At 38.7% G+C, this 18,276-nt stretch overlaps 2 protein-coding genes across 5 annotated transcripts in view; one reads left to right on the forward strand and one right to left on the reverse strand.

Annotated features, from left to right (window-relative positions):
* Positions 1-10,173, forward strand: part of cenpp (centromere protein P) — a 136,445-nt gene extending 126,272 nt beyond the window's left edge. For all 4 annotated transcript variants that reach the window (XM_061940749.2, XM_061940734.2, XM_061940726.2 and 1 more), the window contains exon 9: positions 9,913-10,173. In XM_061940749.2, coding sequence (XP_061796733.2) covers positions 9,913-10,043 — 131 coding nt within the window. In that variant the 3' untranslated portion in view covers positions 10,044-10,173. The remainder of the gene's footprint in view (positions 1-9,912) is intronic.
* The window catches only part of ippk (inositol 1,3,4,5,6-pentakisphosphate 2-kinase), a 38,809-nt gene continuing 30,626 nt past the window's right edge, over positions 10,094-18,276 (reverse strand). Inside the window, exons 10-14 of the mRNA XM_061940658.2 lie at positions 16,935-17,055; positions 16,641-16,776; positions 11,406-11,508; positions 11,249-11,340; positions 10,094-11,177 (exon numbers count right to left, since the gene is read on the reverse strand). Of these exons, the coding sequence (XP_061796642.2) occupies positions 10,937-11,177; positions 11,249-11,340; positions 11,406-11,508; positions 16,641-16,776; positions 16,935-17,055 (693 nt within the window). The 3' untranslated portion in view covers positions 10,094-10,936. The remainder of the gene's footprint in view (positions 11,178-11,248; positions 11,341-11,405; positions 11,509-16,640; positions 16,777-16,934; positions 17,056-18,276) is intronic.

An 18,276-nucleotide genomic window follows, 5' to 3' on the forward strand; every position in this document is an offset into this window, starting at 1 on the left:
GCATGGATGGATGGATGATGTAGAAAAACAACAACAAAAAAACACTTTTACAGTAAAATTCTGGCGACTGAGCTGACAGTTTTTTCACACTAAAATCTACGATTGTTTTTACGCCGTATTACTACAAATGTAAAAACAGTAAAACACTTTTTAATGGGGAAAAACTGTCCAGAATTAAAAAAAAAAAAAAAGTGTTACTATTTTTCCACTCACAGTAATATGTTGAAAAAAAACACTGGAAATTTTACAGTAAAGTTCTGGCCTTTAAGCTGCCAGTTTTTCCCGTAAAAAAAACAGTACTGTTTTTTTGTTTTTACTGTAATATCTTGTAAAAAAATTCAAAAATAAACTTTTACAGTAAAATTCTGGCGACTTAGCTGCCAGTTTTTCCCGTGAAAAACATTGGTGCTGTTTTTTTGTTGACTGTAATATGTTGTAAAAGAAAAACACACTTTTACAGTAAAATTCTGGCGACTGAGCTGCCAGTTTTTTCACACTGAAATCTACGGTTGTTTTTACGCCGTATTACTACAAGTGTAAAAACGGTAAAACATTTTTAAATGGTAAAAAACTGGCCAGAATTTAAAAAAAAAATAGTGTTACTATTTTTCCATTCACAGTAATATGTTGGGGGGAAAAAACACTGAAAATTTTACAGTAAAATTCTGGCGACTTAGCTGGCAGTTTTTCCTGTAAAAAACATTAGTACTGTTTTTTGTTAGGCTCCAGCGACCCCGAAAGGGACAAGCGGTAGAAAATGGATGGATGGATGGATGGATGATGTAAAATAAAAAAATTAAAAAACTTTTACAGTAAAATTCTGGCGACTGATCTGCCAGTTTTTTCACACTGAAATCTACGGTTGTTTTTACGCCGTATTACTACAAATGTATAAACGGTAAAATATTTTTTAATGGGAAAAAACTGGCCAGAATTAAAAAATAAAAAATAAAAAGTGTTACTATTTTTCCATTCACAGTAATATGTTGGGGGAAAAAAACACTGAAAATTTTACAGTAAAATTCTGGCGACTTAGCTGGCAGTTTTTCCTGTAAAAAACATTAGTACTGTTTTTTGTTAGGCTCCAGCGACCCCGAAAGGGACAAGCGGTAGAAAATGGATGCATGGATGGATGGATGATGTAGAAAAACAACAACAAAAAAACACTTTTACAGTAAAATTCTGGCGACTGAGCTGACAGTTTTTTCACACTAAAATCTACGATTGTTTTTACGCCGTATTACTACAAATGTAAAAACGGTAAAACACTTTTTAATGGGGAAAAACTGTCCAGAATTAAAAAAAAAAAAAAAAGTGTTACTATTTTTCCACTCACAGTAATATGTTGAAAAAAAACACTGGAAATTTTACAGTAAAGTTCTGGCCTTTAAGCTGCCGTTTTTCCCGTAAAAAAAACAGTACTGTTTTTTTTTTTTTTACTGTAATATCTTGTAAAAAAATTAAAAAATAAACTTTTACAGTAAAATTCTGGCGACTTAGCTGCCAGTTTTTCCCGTGAAAAACATTGGTACTGTTTTTTTGTTGACTGTAATATGTTGTAAAAAAAACCAACACTTTTACAGTAAAATTCTGGCGACTGAGCTGCCAGTTTTTTCACACTGAAATCTACGGTTGTTTTTACGCCGTATTACTACAAGTGTAAAAACGGTAAAACATTTTTAAATGGTAAAAAACTGGCCAGAATTTAAAAAAAAAATAGTGTTACTATTTTTCCATTCACAGTAATATGTTGGGGGAAAAAAAACACTGAAAATTTTACAGTAAAATTCTGGCGACTTAGCTGGCAGTTTTTCCTGTAAAAAACATTAGTACTGTTTTTTGTTAGGCTCCAGCGACCCCAAAAGGGACAAGCGGTAGAAAATGGATGCATGGATGGATGGATGATGTAAAAAAACAACAACAAAAAACACTTTTACAGTAAAATTCTGGCGACTGAGCTGACAGTTTTTTCACACAGAAATCTACGGTTGTTTTTACGCCGTATTACTACAAATGTAAAAACGGTAAAACATTTTTTAATGGGAAAAAACAGGCCAGAATAAAAAATAAAAATGAAAAAAAGTGTTACTATTTTTACATTCACAGTAATATGTTGAAAAATAAACACTGACAATTTTACAGTAATGTTCTGGCGACTAAGCTGCCAGTTTTTCCCGTAAAAAACATTAGTACTGTTTTTTGTTAGGCTCCAGCGACCCCGAAAGGGACAAGCGGTAGAAAATGGATGGATGGATAATTTTTTTTTTTTTAAAACACTTTTACAGTAAAATTCTGGCGACTGAGCTGACAGTTTTTTCACACTGAAATCTACGGTTGTTTTTACGCCGTATTACTACTAATTGAAAAACGGTAAAACATTTTTTAATGGTAAAAAACTGTCCAGAATTTAAAATTTAAAAAAAAAAAGCGTTACTACTTTTCCATTCACAGTAATATGTTGTAAAAAAAAAACACTGAAAACTTTACAGTAAAGTTCTGGTGACTGAGCTGCCAGTTTTTCCCATAAAAAACATTAGTACTGTTTTTCTTTTTACTGTAATATCTTGTATAAAAAAATAATAACTTTTACAGTAAAATTCTGGCGACTAAGCTGCCAGTTTTTCCCGTAAAAATCATTAGTACTGTTTTTTTTATTTACTGTAATATGATGTAAAATACATAAACAAAACACTTTTACAGTAAAATTCTGGCGACTGAACTGCCACACTGAAATTTACGGTTGTTTTTACGCCGTATTATTACAAATGGAAAAACGGTAAAACATTTTTTATGGTAAAAAACTGGCCAGAATTAAAAAATAAAATAAAAAAGTGTTACTATTTTTCCATTCACAGTAATATGTTGGAAAAAAAACACTGAACATTTTACAGTAAAGTTCTGGCGACTAAGCTGCCAGTTTTTCCCGTAAAAAACATTAAGACAGTTTTTTTTTTTTTTTTTTACTGTAATATCTTGTAAAAAATAAAAAATTAATATCACTTTTACAGTAAAATTCTGGCGACTGAGCTGTCAGTTTTTTCCCACTGAAATCTACGGTTGTTTTTACGCCGTATTACTACAAGTGTAAAAACGGTAAAACATTTTTTATGGTAAAAAAACTGGCCAGAGTTAAAAAATAAAATAAAAAAGTGTTACTATTTTTCCATTCACAGTAATATGTTGGGAAAATAAACACTGAACATTTTACAGTAAAGTTCTGGCGACTAAGCTGACAGTTTTTCCCGTAAAAAACATTAATACAGTTTTTTTTTTTTTTTTTACTGTAATATCTTGTAAAAAATAATATCACTTTTACAGTAAAATTCTGGCGACTTAGCTGCCAGTTTATCCCGTGAAAAACATTGGTACTGTTTTTTTATTTACTGTATTATGTTGTAAAAAACTGTAAAAATGGTAAAACATTTTTTAATGGGAAAAAACTGGCCAGAATTTTAAAAAAAGTGTTACTATTTTTCCATTCACAGTGATATGTTGAAAAAAACCAGACCATTTTACAGTAAAATTCTGACGACTAAGCTGCCAGTTTTTCCCATAAAACACTTTAATACTGTTTTTTTTTTTTACTGTAATATATATAATTATAATTTTTTTTTAAAAACAACACTTTTACAGTAAATTTCTGGTGACTTAGCTGCCAGTTTTTCCTGTGATAAACATTGGTACTGTTTTTTTGTTTTGTTTTGTTTTTACTGTTCTATCTTGTAAAAAAAATTTTTAATAAATAAAAAACTTTTACAGTAAAATTCTGGCGACATGCTGCCATTTTTCCCGTGAAAAACATTGGTACTCTTTTTTTATTTATTATTTTGTAAAAAAAAAAAAAAAGAAATAGAAAAATAAAAAAAACACTTCTACAGTAAAATTCTAGTGAGATGCCAGTTTGTTCACTGTAAAATCTAGATTTTATTTTTTACACATAATGTAAAAAAAAAAGTAATAATCAAAGACATATTTGCTGTTACAAGCGGCCCTCTGATGGCTCCCACAACTGTGACGTGTGGCCTTCCATGAAAATGATTTTGATACCCCTGAGTTCCAACTACACGCTACTTCTTATTTGACATGGCAACAGCAGAAGATTTGAGCATGCATGTGCATGTACGAGCCAGTCTGCCCCACACCAAGAGGAAGGAACTTCTTAAAAAATGTCAGACTCGCTCAAAGCCCTTTGGGTAAACCATCTAGCATATCTGGAGATATCTGCTGATGTAAATAAAGTAAACAATCGTCTCAAACTCTAAATGGCTCGTTTGGAGGAAGGCAATATTGTTGTATAAATATCTTAGCCTTGCTTCCATGGTTTGATTTTAAAAAATTGAGGAATTGCGGGGGTCCTAACTACACAAAAACCGGTAAGACAGGTTAGTTTCGCATAATAGGAACCCTTTACAGTTAATCTTATCTCATTACGTGTGTGCCTAATGCAGTGTTTTTCAACCGTGAGATACAGTCTGGTGTGCCGTGGGAGATGATGTAATTTCACCTAATTGGGTTAAAAATATTTTTGGCAAACCGGTAATCATAATCCGCAATTAATATGCCATTGTTGAGTGTCTGTGCTGTCTAGAGCTCGGCAGAGTAACCGTGTAATACTCTTCCATATCAGTAGGCGGCAGCAGCGAGCTAATTGCTTTGTAGATGTCATGGTTTGTCGCGATCACAATATGCAGACAGTGTGCAGGTAAAAAGTGTCTAATGCTTAAACCAAAAAATAAACAAAAGGTGAGTGCCGCTAAGAAAAGGCATTAAAGCTTAGGGAAGGCTATGCAAAACGAAACTAAAACTGAACTGGCTACAAAGTAAACAAAAACAGAATGCTGGACAACAGCAAAGACTTACTGTGGAGCAAAAAAGGCGTCCACAATATACATCCGAACATGACATGACAATCAACAATGTCCCCACAAAGAAGGATAAAAACAACTGAAATCTTCTTGATTGTTAAAACAAAGTAGATGAAGGGAAATATAGCTCAAAGGAAGACATGAAACTGCTACAGGAAAATACCAACAAAACAGGAAAAGCCACCAAAATAGGAGTGCAAGACAAGAAGTAAAACACTACACACAGGGAAACAGCAAAAAAAAGTCCAAATAAGTCAGGGTGTGATGTGACAGGTGGTGACAGTACACCTACTTTGAGACAAGAGCTATAGTGATGCATGCTTGGTTATGCTTTAAAGTCATATCCAACAATTGCAACTTTTTATAGTCAATATTGGCTGCTGAATTTCATTTTTTAATGATTTCTGCTGGTGGTGTGCCTTGGGATTTTTTCAATGAAAAAAATGTGCCTTGGCTCCAAAAAGGTTGAAAAACACTGCTCTGATGAAGGGATTTAATTAGTTGTGGATCTCTGTAAGCATTTTGTCCATTAGGTCTGCAGCTGTTAGTTGAATGCAGTGATTGTCAAACTGTGGTGCGCGTCGACTGGTAAGAAAGAATCAATTAAATATTCAAACTGTGTAATGTTACAGTGGCCAAAAACATTAAATATACCGTATTTTTCGGACTATAAGTCGCAGTTTTTTTCATAGTTTGGCCGGGGGTGCGACTTATACGTGAAATGATTAACACATTAGCGTAAAATATCAAATAATATTATTTATCTCATTCACGTAAGAGACTAGACGTATAAGATTTCATGGGATTTAGCGATTAGGAGTGACAGATTGTTTGGTAAACGTATAGCATGTTCTATATGTTATAGTTATTTGAATGACTCTTACCATAATATGTTACGTTAACATACCAGTTGGTTATTTATGCCTCATATAACGTACACTTATTCAGCCTGTTGTTCACTATTCTTTATTTATTTTAAATTGCCTTTCAAATGTCTATTCTTGCTGTTGGCTTTTATCAAATACATTTTCCCCAAAAAATGCGACTTATACGTTTTTTTCCTTCTTTATTATGCATTTCCGGCCGGTGCGACTTATACTCTGGAGCGACTTATACTCCGAAAATACGGTACTTGTTAAATAAAACCTCTGCCCAATGTTCCCTCTAATGAGCATTGAGTGGAATAGAGACGTGCACACTGTGGTCATACCAGCAGCACATTTGTCTCAAACCTGACATAACAATTTAAATGTCTTATTATTATAATCAAGTGACTAGTCAATTTCAAGAGGTTATTTTCTAATATACCCTAACCCCTTTCAGAGATCACATTTGGTTCCCCTTAAAACATTCACATGTTGCATGAGATGAAGTGTTTATTAACTTTCTGTCCGTAAAATAAATATTTTTATTAGCAATTCTGTCGTGCTGTAACATCATTTCATGATTAATATCCCAACAATAACATTCTTAACAAATGACAGTAGAATAAGCACACTGATTGAGGAGTCATAGTAAAACCACCTGAAATGTACACTTTACGTGTAGTGTTGGAGTTGTCCAACTTTTTGTGTGGCCATAAACGCACCAGTGGCTAATTGCCATAGTGTATGTGTTGGTGCAGGTGAGAGAGATGTTCATATAACAGATGACAAAGAGTTGCTTTTGGCTTGGTTTGTACGCTAGACAACGACCAGTTTTGCTAGATTAAAGTATTTTACACATTGTTTTGGTGTGGTTATGGCCGACAAACAATTTTGTTAAATAAAGGGACCGATGGAATTTCTGTCCTCCTTTAAGTGTCTCCACAGACGTTACAATAATTTAAGTGTTGACAAACATTGTTTTATCTGTTTACCTGTTACTCACAGTTGCATTGCAAAATCATACAAAATTTTATTTTGTGCGCGGCTTGGATTTGCTGTGCGCAGATGACGCGTGAGCAGTGCGCACCTTAGAGCATACTTGCCAACCCTCCCGAATTTTCCGGGAGACTCCCGAAATTCAGCGCCTCACCCGAAAACCTCCCGGGACAAATATTCTCCCGAAAAACTCCCGAAATTCAGGCGGACCTGAGTGACGTGTTGACAACACACAACAACGTCTACCGTAAAGCAGTTCGTCTGCCGTAAACAGCAATGTTTTGTCTACCGTAAAGCAGTTCGTCTGCCGTAAACAGCAATAGGGACGGCGTGGCGCAGTGGGAGAGTGGCCGTGCGCAACCCGAGGGTCCCTGGTTCAATCCCCACCTAGTACCAACCTCGTCATGTCCGTTGTGTCCTTAGCAAGACACTTCACCCTTGCTCCTGATGGCTGCTGGTTAGCGCCTTGCATGGCAGCTCCCTCCATCAGTGTGTGAATGTGTGTGTGAATGGGTAAATGTGGAAGTAGTGTCAAAGCACTTTGAGTACCTTAAAGGTAGAAAAGTACCTTAAAGGTAGAAAAGCGCTATACAAGTACAACCCATTTATGTTGTGACACTTTTAAACAGGACAATACTGCCATCTACTGTACATGCAAATCGGAGGTCTCAAGGTTGTGTCACATTTTTGTGTTGATTTATTTATTTTATTTTGTGGTTTGAATTCATTTTTGGAGCTGTCATTACACATTTATCAGTATTCACATTGGTCAGTAGGGGGCAGTAGGGCGTTTCGTCCCAATTGAATGCTATCACCTGCAGACCGGAAGTGTCTTGTCATTCTGATGAGCGCGACCAGTCTGTGAACAATTAAAACGTCCTGTGTGCTTTTTCCTCCTGTATAACAGGTTAGTTTTGGTGAATCAACTCACTGAATAATATCCATGTGATCTTTATAAGTTTAACTTCTGCAATGGCGCCCCATAATACACCTGCTGTGATCCTGTTTTTATGTTTTTATGTTTTTATTAATTCTATTTTAATTATTTATTTTCTATCGTGTTCTGTTTGTGTTGTGTTGTGTTTGCTCGGTACTCGTTTTATCTTTTAACCTGCTCATTGTACAGCACTTTGGCTACCCCTGTGGTAAATTTTAAATGTGCTCTATAAATAAAGTTGATTTGATTTGATTTAAGTACACATTCTGATGCTGGAGCCTAACTCTAAAGTGTTTGTGAGTTGTAGTTTGTAAATGAACACTGAAATTCAAGTATTTATTTTTTATATATATATATATATATATATATATAGCTAGAATTCACTGAAAGTCAAGTATTTCTTATATATATATATATCTTAACCACGCCCCCCGACCATGCCCCCCACACCCCACCCCCCACCTCCCGAAATCGGAGGTCTCAAGGTTGGCAAGTATGCCTTAGAGCATACTTGCCAACCCTCCCGAATTTTCCGGGAGACTCCCGAAATTCAGCGCCTCACCCGAAAACCTCCCGGGACAAATATTCTCCCGAAAATCTCCCGATTTTCAGCCGGAGCTGGAGGCCACGCCCCCTCCACCTCCATGCGACCTGAGTGAGGACAGCCTTTTTTCAAGATGGGAGGACAACAGGGTGACAAGAACTAAATCATCCAGACTAGGGATAAATGGTATTATTATGTTTATCTTACCTAAAAATAAATAAATTGTTACTATATTTTGCTAAAAACATCAAAATTAATTGTATTTTTATTTGTGTTTTTTCTGACTCCTTATTACATCCAGCCATAGAATTATACATTAAAATAAACATATTTGAAATAATTAATTTTAATATATATATAATAATTCATTTAAAATGACCACAATTAATTATTAAAATAATTGCTTGTTTATCAACAACTTTAGCATTTTATTCATTACATTTTGAAGCTCTCAGAAGCCAAGTTATGTTATATTCCTTAAGATTTATTTATGCAAGTTTGAAGTATCAATTATCTAAACACAGTTTTGTTTGCATATTTTCAGGATATATATATATATATATATATATATATATATATATATATATATATGTATATGTATGAGATACTTGACTTGGTGAATTCTAGCTGTCAATATACTCCTCCCCTCTTAACCACGCCCCGCCCCCGGCCACGCCCCCCACCTCCCGAAATCGGAGGTCTCAAGGTTGGCAAGTATGCCTTAGAGGGAACGTTGCCTCTGCCTTGTCTTTAATGATTACTTAGGCCTACTACTCTACTGTATTTTAATGTTGGTCATTATGACTTAAAGAGCTACATGTTCTCTAAGGTGGTACTTGGTGAAGTGAAGTGAATTATATTTATATAGCGCTTTTCTCTAGTGACTCAAAGCGCTTTTACATCGTGAAACCCAATATCTAAGTTACATTTAAACCAGTGTAAAAAGTGTGAGAACCTATGGCAGGGGTCGGCAACCCGCGGCTCTAGAGCCGCATGCGGCTCTTTAGCGCCGCCCTAGTGGCTCCCTGCAGCTTTTCCAAAGATGTATAAAAAATGGAAAAAGAGGGGAAAGAATTTATTTTTTGTTTTAATATGGTTTCTGTCGGAGGCCAAACATGACACAAACCTCCCTAATTGTTATAAAGCACACTGTTTATATTAAACATGCTTCACTAATTCGAGTATTTGGCGAGCGCCGTTTTGTCCTAATTTTGGCGGTCCTTGAACTCACCTTAGTTTGTTTACATGTATAACTTTCTAGGACGTGTTTTATGCCACTTCTTTTTCTGTCTCATTTTGTCCGCCAAACTTAACGTTGTGCATGAATGCACACAGGTGAGTTTTGTTGATGTTATTGACTTGTGTGGAGTGCTGATCAGACATATTTGGTCACTGCATGACTGCAAGCTAATCGATGCTAACATGCTATTTAGGCTAGCTATATGTACATATTGCATCATTATGCCTCGTTTGTAGCTACATTTGAGCTCATTTAGTTTCCTTTAAGTCCTCTTAATTCAATTTATATCTCATGACACACTATCTGTATGTAATATGGCTTTTAATTTTTTGCGGCTCCAGACAGATTTGTTTTTGTATTTTTGGTCCAATATGGCTCTTTCAACATTTTGGGTTGCCGACCCCTGACCTATGGTGTAGTGAATACCTGCCTTGTTCATTTATGAATGTTTTTTGTCTGTGCAGCCCAGCAGCTGTTCCCCTCTGAAGCGCTAGGTGGCGCCGGCGAGGCCTTCCACAGCCTGCTGAGGCTGCTGGGACCCGAGGCGGCGTTGGAGTGCATCATCAGGGAGGTCGGCCTCCTCCAGGACTCTTAACTCCAGCAGCATCTTGGAAGTGACCAGAAGCTCCACCACGACGCTTTAAGTCTCTTACAAAGTCTTTATTCAGTAGAAAGTCTGACTGACAGCAGAGCTCATTGGTTAAAATCTACAAAAATAAATAATTTAAATACAAAATGCCAGACAGCAGCGTTTGTATTTGCAAATATCTTTTTTTTTTTTTGTTTACTCCTCAACATTTACCTCTCACACGCACACAACCAATCACGCAACAGCTCGTCGTCACAATGTGGATTCTGATTGGCTGAGGTTGCCGTCACACAAGTTCCCACCAGGCACTGCTGTCTCCATGTGACCTTTTTTTCTTTGTTTTTCTATCCCCGCAGGGCTCGGGGGATTGAAAAGTTGCATCCTGTCCAGTGGACATAGAACGACCCCGTGAAGTTACCAGAAGTTGACGGGTGAGTGAGGTGACACATAAGCAGCTTGTCACACACACGCATCAGAACATTTAGGCACGACACTTATAAAGTTGTCCAAGTATGGCGCACAGAAGGACTGGTCATGTGACTTGGGGAGCACGTTATTGGCCCGCGTGAAAGTTCCAGAGTCATTTGGGTTGAAACCAAACGCCGGGTGTTCGTCTCGCTTGTTGCCATGGTGATGCTCCCACATACATTCAGGAAATGACATCATCAGCACCACCACCCGACAATCTTGGCACTTGACTGGCAGCGGCGTTGCCATGGAGAAGTGTTGCCAGGTAACCGCATCCACCACCAAATGAAGAAAATACCCTCCAAAAACAAACAAAAGTAAGAGTAAATAATGTCTGAACGGAGTGATTCTTCCCCCGACGTCACAAAGGAAACCACCTGGCACGTCGTAGTGTCAACTCCACCAGTGTCAAAGCGCAAACACCCAGCCGCTCAGACGGGCCTGAAGAGCAGCGTGCAGTCGTCTCTGTCCGAGGCCGTGATGACGCCCGGTGCCACCAGAGGTCCTTTTGGCAAGGCGGCGCCCGTCCTCGTGTAGCACGAAACTATTTTCTGGTCCAGCTGCAACTGGAACGGGATGCTGTCGAAGGGCTTAGGGTCCAGGTCCAGGATGGAGACGGAGTAGGAAAAAGAGGCGGGTCTGGAGGAGAAGAAGTCCCTGAGATGCCTGCGACTGGAGAGAGAGAGCGAGAGAGCAGATCATGACAAGGCCGTGAAGAAGAAGAAGACATTCCATGAGCGTACACTTGGTCCTCGTCTTCCTCCTCGCTGCTGGGCACCAGGGCCACCATGATGGAGCAGTCCTTGGCCGTCATGGCGACGCGGTACTGATGGACCTGCGGTCAAAACACTCTTAGAGGGGGAGGCAGCTGAGTTTCATCAGGCCCAGATCCGGTCTCACCTTCGCCACGGCAAAGTCCACAGAGCCGTCGTCCTCCGCCGCACATTTCTGTAACCTCTCCAGGAAGTCCTCGTTGTACGGACCGTCCACCTGCAGGCGACTACTGGGGACACACAGGAAGTCACCTCAGAAACACTTGCAGCAGACCATGGCACAGTACACGGTACACAGTACACTTGCTTGCTTGCTTGGTCTGCAGGCGTGTGAAATATCAGCATTTTAAAACGTTTATTTTTGCATCAAAATATAATTATTGCGTTTTTTTAAATGAAATATCAATAAAAACATGAAGTAAGTATTTTGGTTATTCTCTCAATTTTAACAAGGGGGTGTTAAGATCGAGCAAGCAAGGTTGTGAGCTAAATGTGACAGGACAAACATAAATGTGACGGGACAAACATAAATGTGACGGGACAAACATGAATGTGACGGGACAAACATGAATGTGACGGGACAAACATAAATGTGACGGGACAAACATGAATGTGACGGGACAAACATGAATGTGACGGGACAAACATGAATGTGACAGGACGAACATGAATGTGATAGGAAAAAAACATTTATGTATGGGCTTTAATGAAATATTTTATCTATGAAAAAGAAAGGTAAATAAATAATCACAGTGAAAATGTAATTGTTAGCTGATCATGTAATCTAACTTTAAATATTCCTACAACTACATCAGTGGTGATCATTTAGTGTAAATGCTGTCATTTTTGTGTCTATCTAGCATAATGTGTGACATGTACGTGTCAAAGAGTTTGGTACATGATAGAGATGCGCGGATCAATTATTTCATCCGCAACCGCATCAGAAAGTTGTCAACCATCCGCCATCCACCCGATGTAACATTTGATCAGAACCGCACCCGCCTGTTGTTATATATCTAATATAGACGATGCAAGGCATTAGTGAGGTTATAAAGCTTTTGCCTGTTAAAGAAAGGAGACTGATCCAATGCAGGACAGACATTCGCGTGCCACGCTGTCACGGCCCAGACGCACACCAGTGCGCAATCATATGGGAGCCGCGCTGAGCGCACCTCCAAGCGCGTCTCGCTGCCGGCGACGGCCGGGTATGGGCCCGACGCTCCAGCGCCATCCATTTTCAGGGCTAGTTGATTCGGCAGGTGGGTTGTTACACACTCCTTAGCGGGTTCCAACTTCCATGGCCACCGTCCTGCTGTCTATATCAACCAGGGTGAGCCCCACCCCTTTCGTGAGCGCACTGCGCGCGGAGTGACCCCTGTTACGCGCCCCCGGCAACAGGGGTGGCGGGCAGGTAAGCTGCGCGGGCGGAGCGCGCGGAGTGACCCCTGTTACGAGCCCCCGGCCACGGGGGTGGCGGGCAGGTAAGCTGCTTACCTGCTGCGCGTGACGCCGGCCGCGGCGAAGGCGGACGAGGCGCGGTGTCGGTGCGGTGGGCGCGGTGATGACCCTGGACGTGCGTCGGGCACTTCTCGCGGATCGCCTCAGCTACGGCTCCCGGTGGGGCCCTCTCGGGGGAAGGGGCCTCGGTCCCGGACCCCGGCGAGGCGTCCCTTCTCCGCTCCGTAAAAGTGTCCATCTCTTTTTTTTTTTTTCTTCTGTTGTGGCATATGCTGCAGGTGCCTGCTCGTTTTTCGTATGTGGGTAACAACATTTAACTATGTATATATATTTCCGAATTGGTTTAACTGCCACCCGCCTGAATCTATTTAAAATCTAATTTTTTTTTATTTCATCCGCGGACTCCGCGGTTGTGCCCGCAAACCGCGCATCTCTAGTACATGACAATAATGTCAAAGTAAAATATATAATGTAGCAACCTAGTCTTGATTTTCTCCATTTTCTTTCAGGGCTTGTGTGGCAGCACTTCATGTATGTACACTTCATGTACTGTATGTACACTTCATGTATGTACACTTCATGTATGTACACTTCATGTACAACTTGACCTCTTATTTTCCAGTGTGCTGCAGTAGCCACATGTAAATGGCCAAAATATATTTCATTTGACTGTGTATATGCACCCTGAAAAATATTATGTGATTACGACTTGCATTTTCATGCACCACACCTTTAAATCCAAATATTGGACTTTGACATGCGCAGCACCATACCATAAAGGGAAAGAGGTGTTAGTGCCATCTTTTGGAGCAGTTCACTCACTGCAGGTGTTGAAAAAGCAGCTGTAAACAAACATGGCTTTGTGCATTTCTAATTGTCTGACCATGTCACTCTGCTTTCTTTTAACCAATTGTTCCTTCCCTTTACTACTTTTGTTTTACCTCAACAGCATATAACCCTACTTCTGGACTTGTTCTTCATTCCAGAACATTCCATGTCAATGTCTAGTGGACGTGAAAGACATGCACTACAATGTGAAGACTGTCACCTTAAAGTGTCTCAGTCACAATCACATCTTCATACAAAAGTCAGAATGGACTGAATGGCTTCTTTACATGAAACATTCTTATTCCGTTTGTCTTTTAATCCCATTTAATATGCACATGCCTAGTTTGGTACCTTTCTCAACTTTTGACATTTTCATTCCAATTAGTCTTTTAATCCAATTAAATGTGTCCATGTGCACATGCCTAGTTTGGTACCTTTCTCAACTTTTGACATTTTCATTCCAATTAGTCTTTTAATCCAATTAAATTTGTCCATGTGCACATGCCTAGTTTGGTACCTTTCACAACTTTTGACATTTTCATTCCAATTAGTCGTTTAATCCAATTAAATGTGTCCATGCCTAGTTTGGTACCTTTCACAACTTTTAACATTTTCATTCCAATTAGTCTTTTAGTCCCATTAAATGTGTCCATGTGCACATGCCTAGTTTGGTACCTTTCACAACTTTTGACATTTTCATTCCAATTAGTCTTTTAGTCCCATTAAATGTGTCCATGTGCACATGCCTAGTTTGGTACTTTTGACATTTTCATTCCAGTTAGTCTTTTAATCCAATTTAATGTGTGCACATGCCTAGTTTGGTACCTTTCACAACTTTTGACATTTTCATTCCAATTAGTCCCATTAAATGTGTCCATGTGCACATGCCTAGTTTGGTACCTTTCACAACTTTTGACATTTTCATTCCAATTAGTCTTTTAATCCAATTTAATGTGCCCATGTGCACATGCCTGGTTTGGTACCTTTCTCAACTTTTGACATTTTCATTCCAATTAGTCTTTTAATCCAATTAAATGTGTCCATGTGCACATGCCTAGTTTGGTACCTTTCTCAACTTTTGACATTTTCATTCCAATCCTTTCTCAACTTTTGACATTTTCATTCCAATTAGTCTTTTAATCCAATTAAATGTGTCCATGTGCACATGCCTAGTTTGGTACCTTTCTCAACTTTTGACATTTTCATTCCAATTAGTCTTTTAATCCAATTAAATGTGTCCATGTGCCCATGCCTAGTTTGGTACCTTTCACAACTTTTGACATTTTCATTCCAGTTAGTCTTTTAATCCAATTTAATGTGCCCATGTGCACATGCCTAGTTTGATACCTTTCACAACTTTTGACATTTTCATTCCAATTAGTCTTTTAGTCCCGTTAAATGTGTCCATGTGCACATGCCTAGTTTGGTACCTTTCACAACTTTTGATATTTTCATTCCAGTTAGTCTTTTAATCCAATTTAATGTGCCCATGTGCACATGCCTAGTTTGGTACCTTTCACAACTTTTGACATTTTCATTCCAATTAGTCTTTTAGTCCCATTAAATGTGTCCATGTGCACATGCCTAGTTTGGTTCCTTTCTCAACTTTTGACATTTTCATTCCAATTAGTCTTTTAATCCAATTAAATGTGTCCATGTGCACATGCCTAGTTTAGAACCTTTCACAACTTTTGACATTTTCATTCCAATTAGTCTTTTAGTCCCATTAAATGTGTCCATTTGCACATGCCTAGTTTGGTACCTTTCACAACTTTTGACATTTTCATTCCAGTCAGTCTTTTAATCCAATTTAATGTGCACATGCCTAGTTTGGTACCTTTCACAACTTTTGACATTTTCATTCCAATCAGTCTTTTAATCCAATTAAATGTGTCCATGTGCACATGCCTAGTTTGGTACCTTTCACAACTTTTGACATTTTCATTCCAATTACTCGTTTAATCCAATTAAATGTGTCCATGCCTAGTTTGGTACCTTTCACAACTTTTAACATTTTCATTCCAATTAGTCTTTTAGTCCCATTAAATGTGTCCATGTGCACATGCCTAGTTTGGTACCTTTCACAACTTTTGACATTTTCATTCCAATTAGTCTTTTAGTCCCATTAAATGTGTCCATGTGCACATGCCTAGTTTGGTACTTTTGACATTTTCATTCCAGTTAGTCTTTTAATCCAATTTAATGTGTGCACATGCCTAGTTTGGTACCTTTCACAACTTTTGACATTTTCATTCCAATTAGTCCCATTAAATGTGTCCATGTGCACATGCCTAGTTTGGTACCTTTCACAACTTTTGACATTTTCATTCCAGTTAGTCTTTTAATCCAATTTAATGTGCCCATGTGCACATGCCTAGTTTGGTACCTTTCACAACTTTTGACATTTTCATTCCAGTTAGTCTTTTAATCCAATTTAAATGTGTCCATGTGCACATGCCTAGTTTGGTACCTTTCACAACTTTTGACATTTTCATTCCAATTACGGTAGTCTTTTAGTCCCATTAAATGTGTCCATGTGCACATGCCTAGTTTGGTACCTTTCACAACTTTTGACATTTTCATTCCAATTAGTCTTTTAGTCCCATTAAATGTGTCCATGTGCACATGCCTAGTTTGGTACCTTTCTCAACTTTTGACATTTTCATTCCAATCCTTTCTCAACTTTTTACATTTTCATTCCAAATAGTCTTTTAATCCAATTAAATGTGTCCATGTGCACATGCCTAGTTTGGTACCTTTCTCAACTTTTGACATTTTCATTCCAATTAGTCTTTTAATCCAATTAAATGTGTCCATGTGCCCATGCCTAGTTTGGTACCTTTCACAACTTTTGACATTTTCATTCCAGTTAGTCTTTTAATCCAATTTAATGTGCCCATGTCTAGTTTGATACCTTTCACAACTTTTGACATTTTCATTCCAATTAGTCTTTTAGTCCCGTTAAATGTGTCCACGTGCACATGCCTACAACTGTTGCCAACGTGAACACCACACAAGTAAAGTGAACCACAGCAAAGTGTGCTGCTCGCTGGGGGTAATTAGAAAAATGTCTTACCTCTCCTTGGGAAAGTCCTGCAGGTGTTTTTCCACTCGGCGATAGAGAGGATAAAGTCCTTCAATGTTCAAAGTGTCCAACATTTGAGTCTGAAGGATCCGAAATAAAACGCTGTCGCTGGGTAATCCCTGAGACCCTGTAAACACATAAAGTCACATGACTTGCTGACTCATCCATATAGTCCGAGTATGTACTAAAATACACACAATATCTATCTTGTTACATTAAACGCTAAAGAAGCTTGTCAACAAAGCACAACAAGACTGAAAGGTCATGGCTGACAAAGTAGCTGACCGTGTCGACTCCTCTCCTTGTTGAAGAGGCTGGCTTCACAGAAGCGCCGTCCTTCTACCTGTCGCTCCGTCACGACCCCGCCCCCTCCTCCCCCGCCATTCAGCAGGGCGTTCACCAGGACCTGCAGGGTGTCACAGTGACATTGGTCTTTCAACATTACGAGTGCTCCAGTCAATGGTACACGGCATCACAGATTTGGGCCTCCAGACAATCCTGTCTCGGAGGTCTACAGACCTTTCCACTTCTTTCTTGATCGGTTCTCCAGTTTGGAACTTTATATATAGACAGGTGTGTGCCTTTCCAAATCATGAATTGACCACAGGTGGACTATTAAGCCGTAGGAACATCTCAATGATGTTCAGTTCAAACAGGATGCACCTCATCTCACTTTTGACCTCCATGGTCCAGGCTGTGAATACTTATGTACATGTGATTTCTTAGTTGTTTTTTTTATTTGTAATAACTTTGCAAAAGTTTCTAAAAAATGAAAACACTGTCATTATGGGATATTTATTAAGTGTAGAATTTTACAATAGAATAGAAAGTACTTTATTGATCCCTGGGGGAAATTCTGCACCACAGTTCGCTCACAATAGACAGTAATAATAATAAATAATATATGAATAATATAAATATATTCTACATTTAAGTGCGCAAACATTTTTTTCCCCCCATTTTGGAATAAGGCTGTAACATTAAAAGTTAAAGTACCAATGATAGTCACACACACACACACACACACACACACACAAAGTGTGGTGAAATTATTCTCTGCATTTGACCCATCCCCTTGTTCCACCCCTTGGGAGGTGAGGGGAGCAGTGAGCAGCAGCGGTGGCCATGCTCAGGAATCAATTTGGTGATTTAACCCCCGATTCCAACCCTTGATGCTGAGTGCTGTTACGTTTGGACCAGTTGTTCCTCCCAGGGAATTCAAGTTGCTGGTCACTCCCAAGAACCACCGGAGACAGAATAGGTATTTTGTAATTTTATTTCCAAAGCCTTTGGAAATAAACTTGAGACCAAATCCCGTACAGAAGCGCTCACTCGCACAGCTAAAGTGGTCTAACTTTTCATACGGCAAAACTTCTTCTTTTATCTCGTCTCTCTTGCCCCCACCCTCCTTGTCCCTTTCTCCACAGCTGGGCAAAGGGAAAGATAAGAGAATGAATTTATTACTACTCCCCCTTTCTCCCCGCTCACTCCAGGTCCTTTTTGTTTGTTATCTAAAGTCGGTTTTAGACGAGAAACAGAAAAGATCTCCCCCCTTCACATTCTCAAAAGTTGGCACACAGTACTTGCAGACAACCAAAAGATAAAAAATAAAGAACACTAGCTGTTT

Source organism: Nerophis lumbriciformis, linkage group LG03 (genome assembly GCF_033978685.3).
Source record: "Nerophis lumbriciformis linkage group LG03, RoL_Nlum_v2.1, whole genome shotgun sequence".
Lineage (NCBI taxonomy): Eukaryota > Metazoa > Chordata > Actinopteri > Syngnathiformes > Syngnathidae > Nerophis > Nerophis lumbriciformis.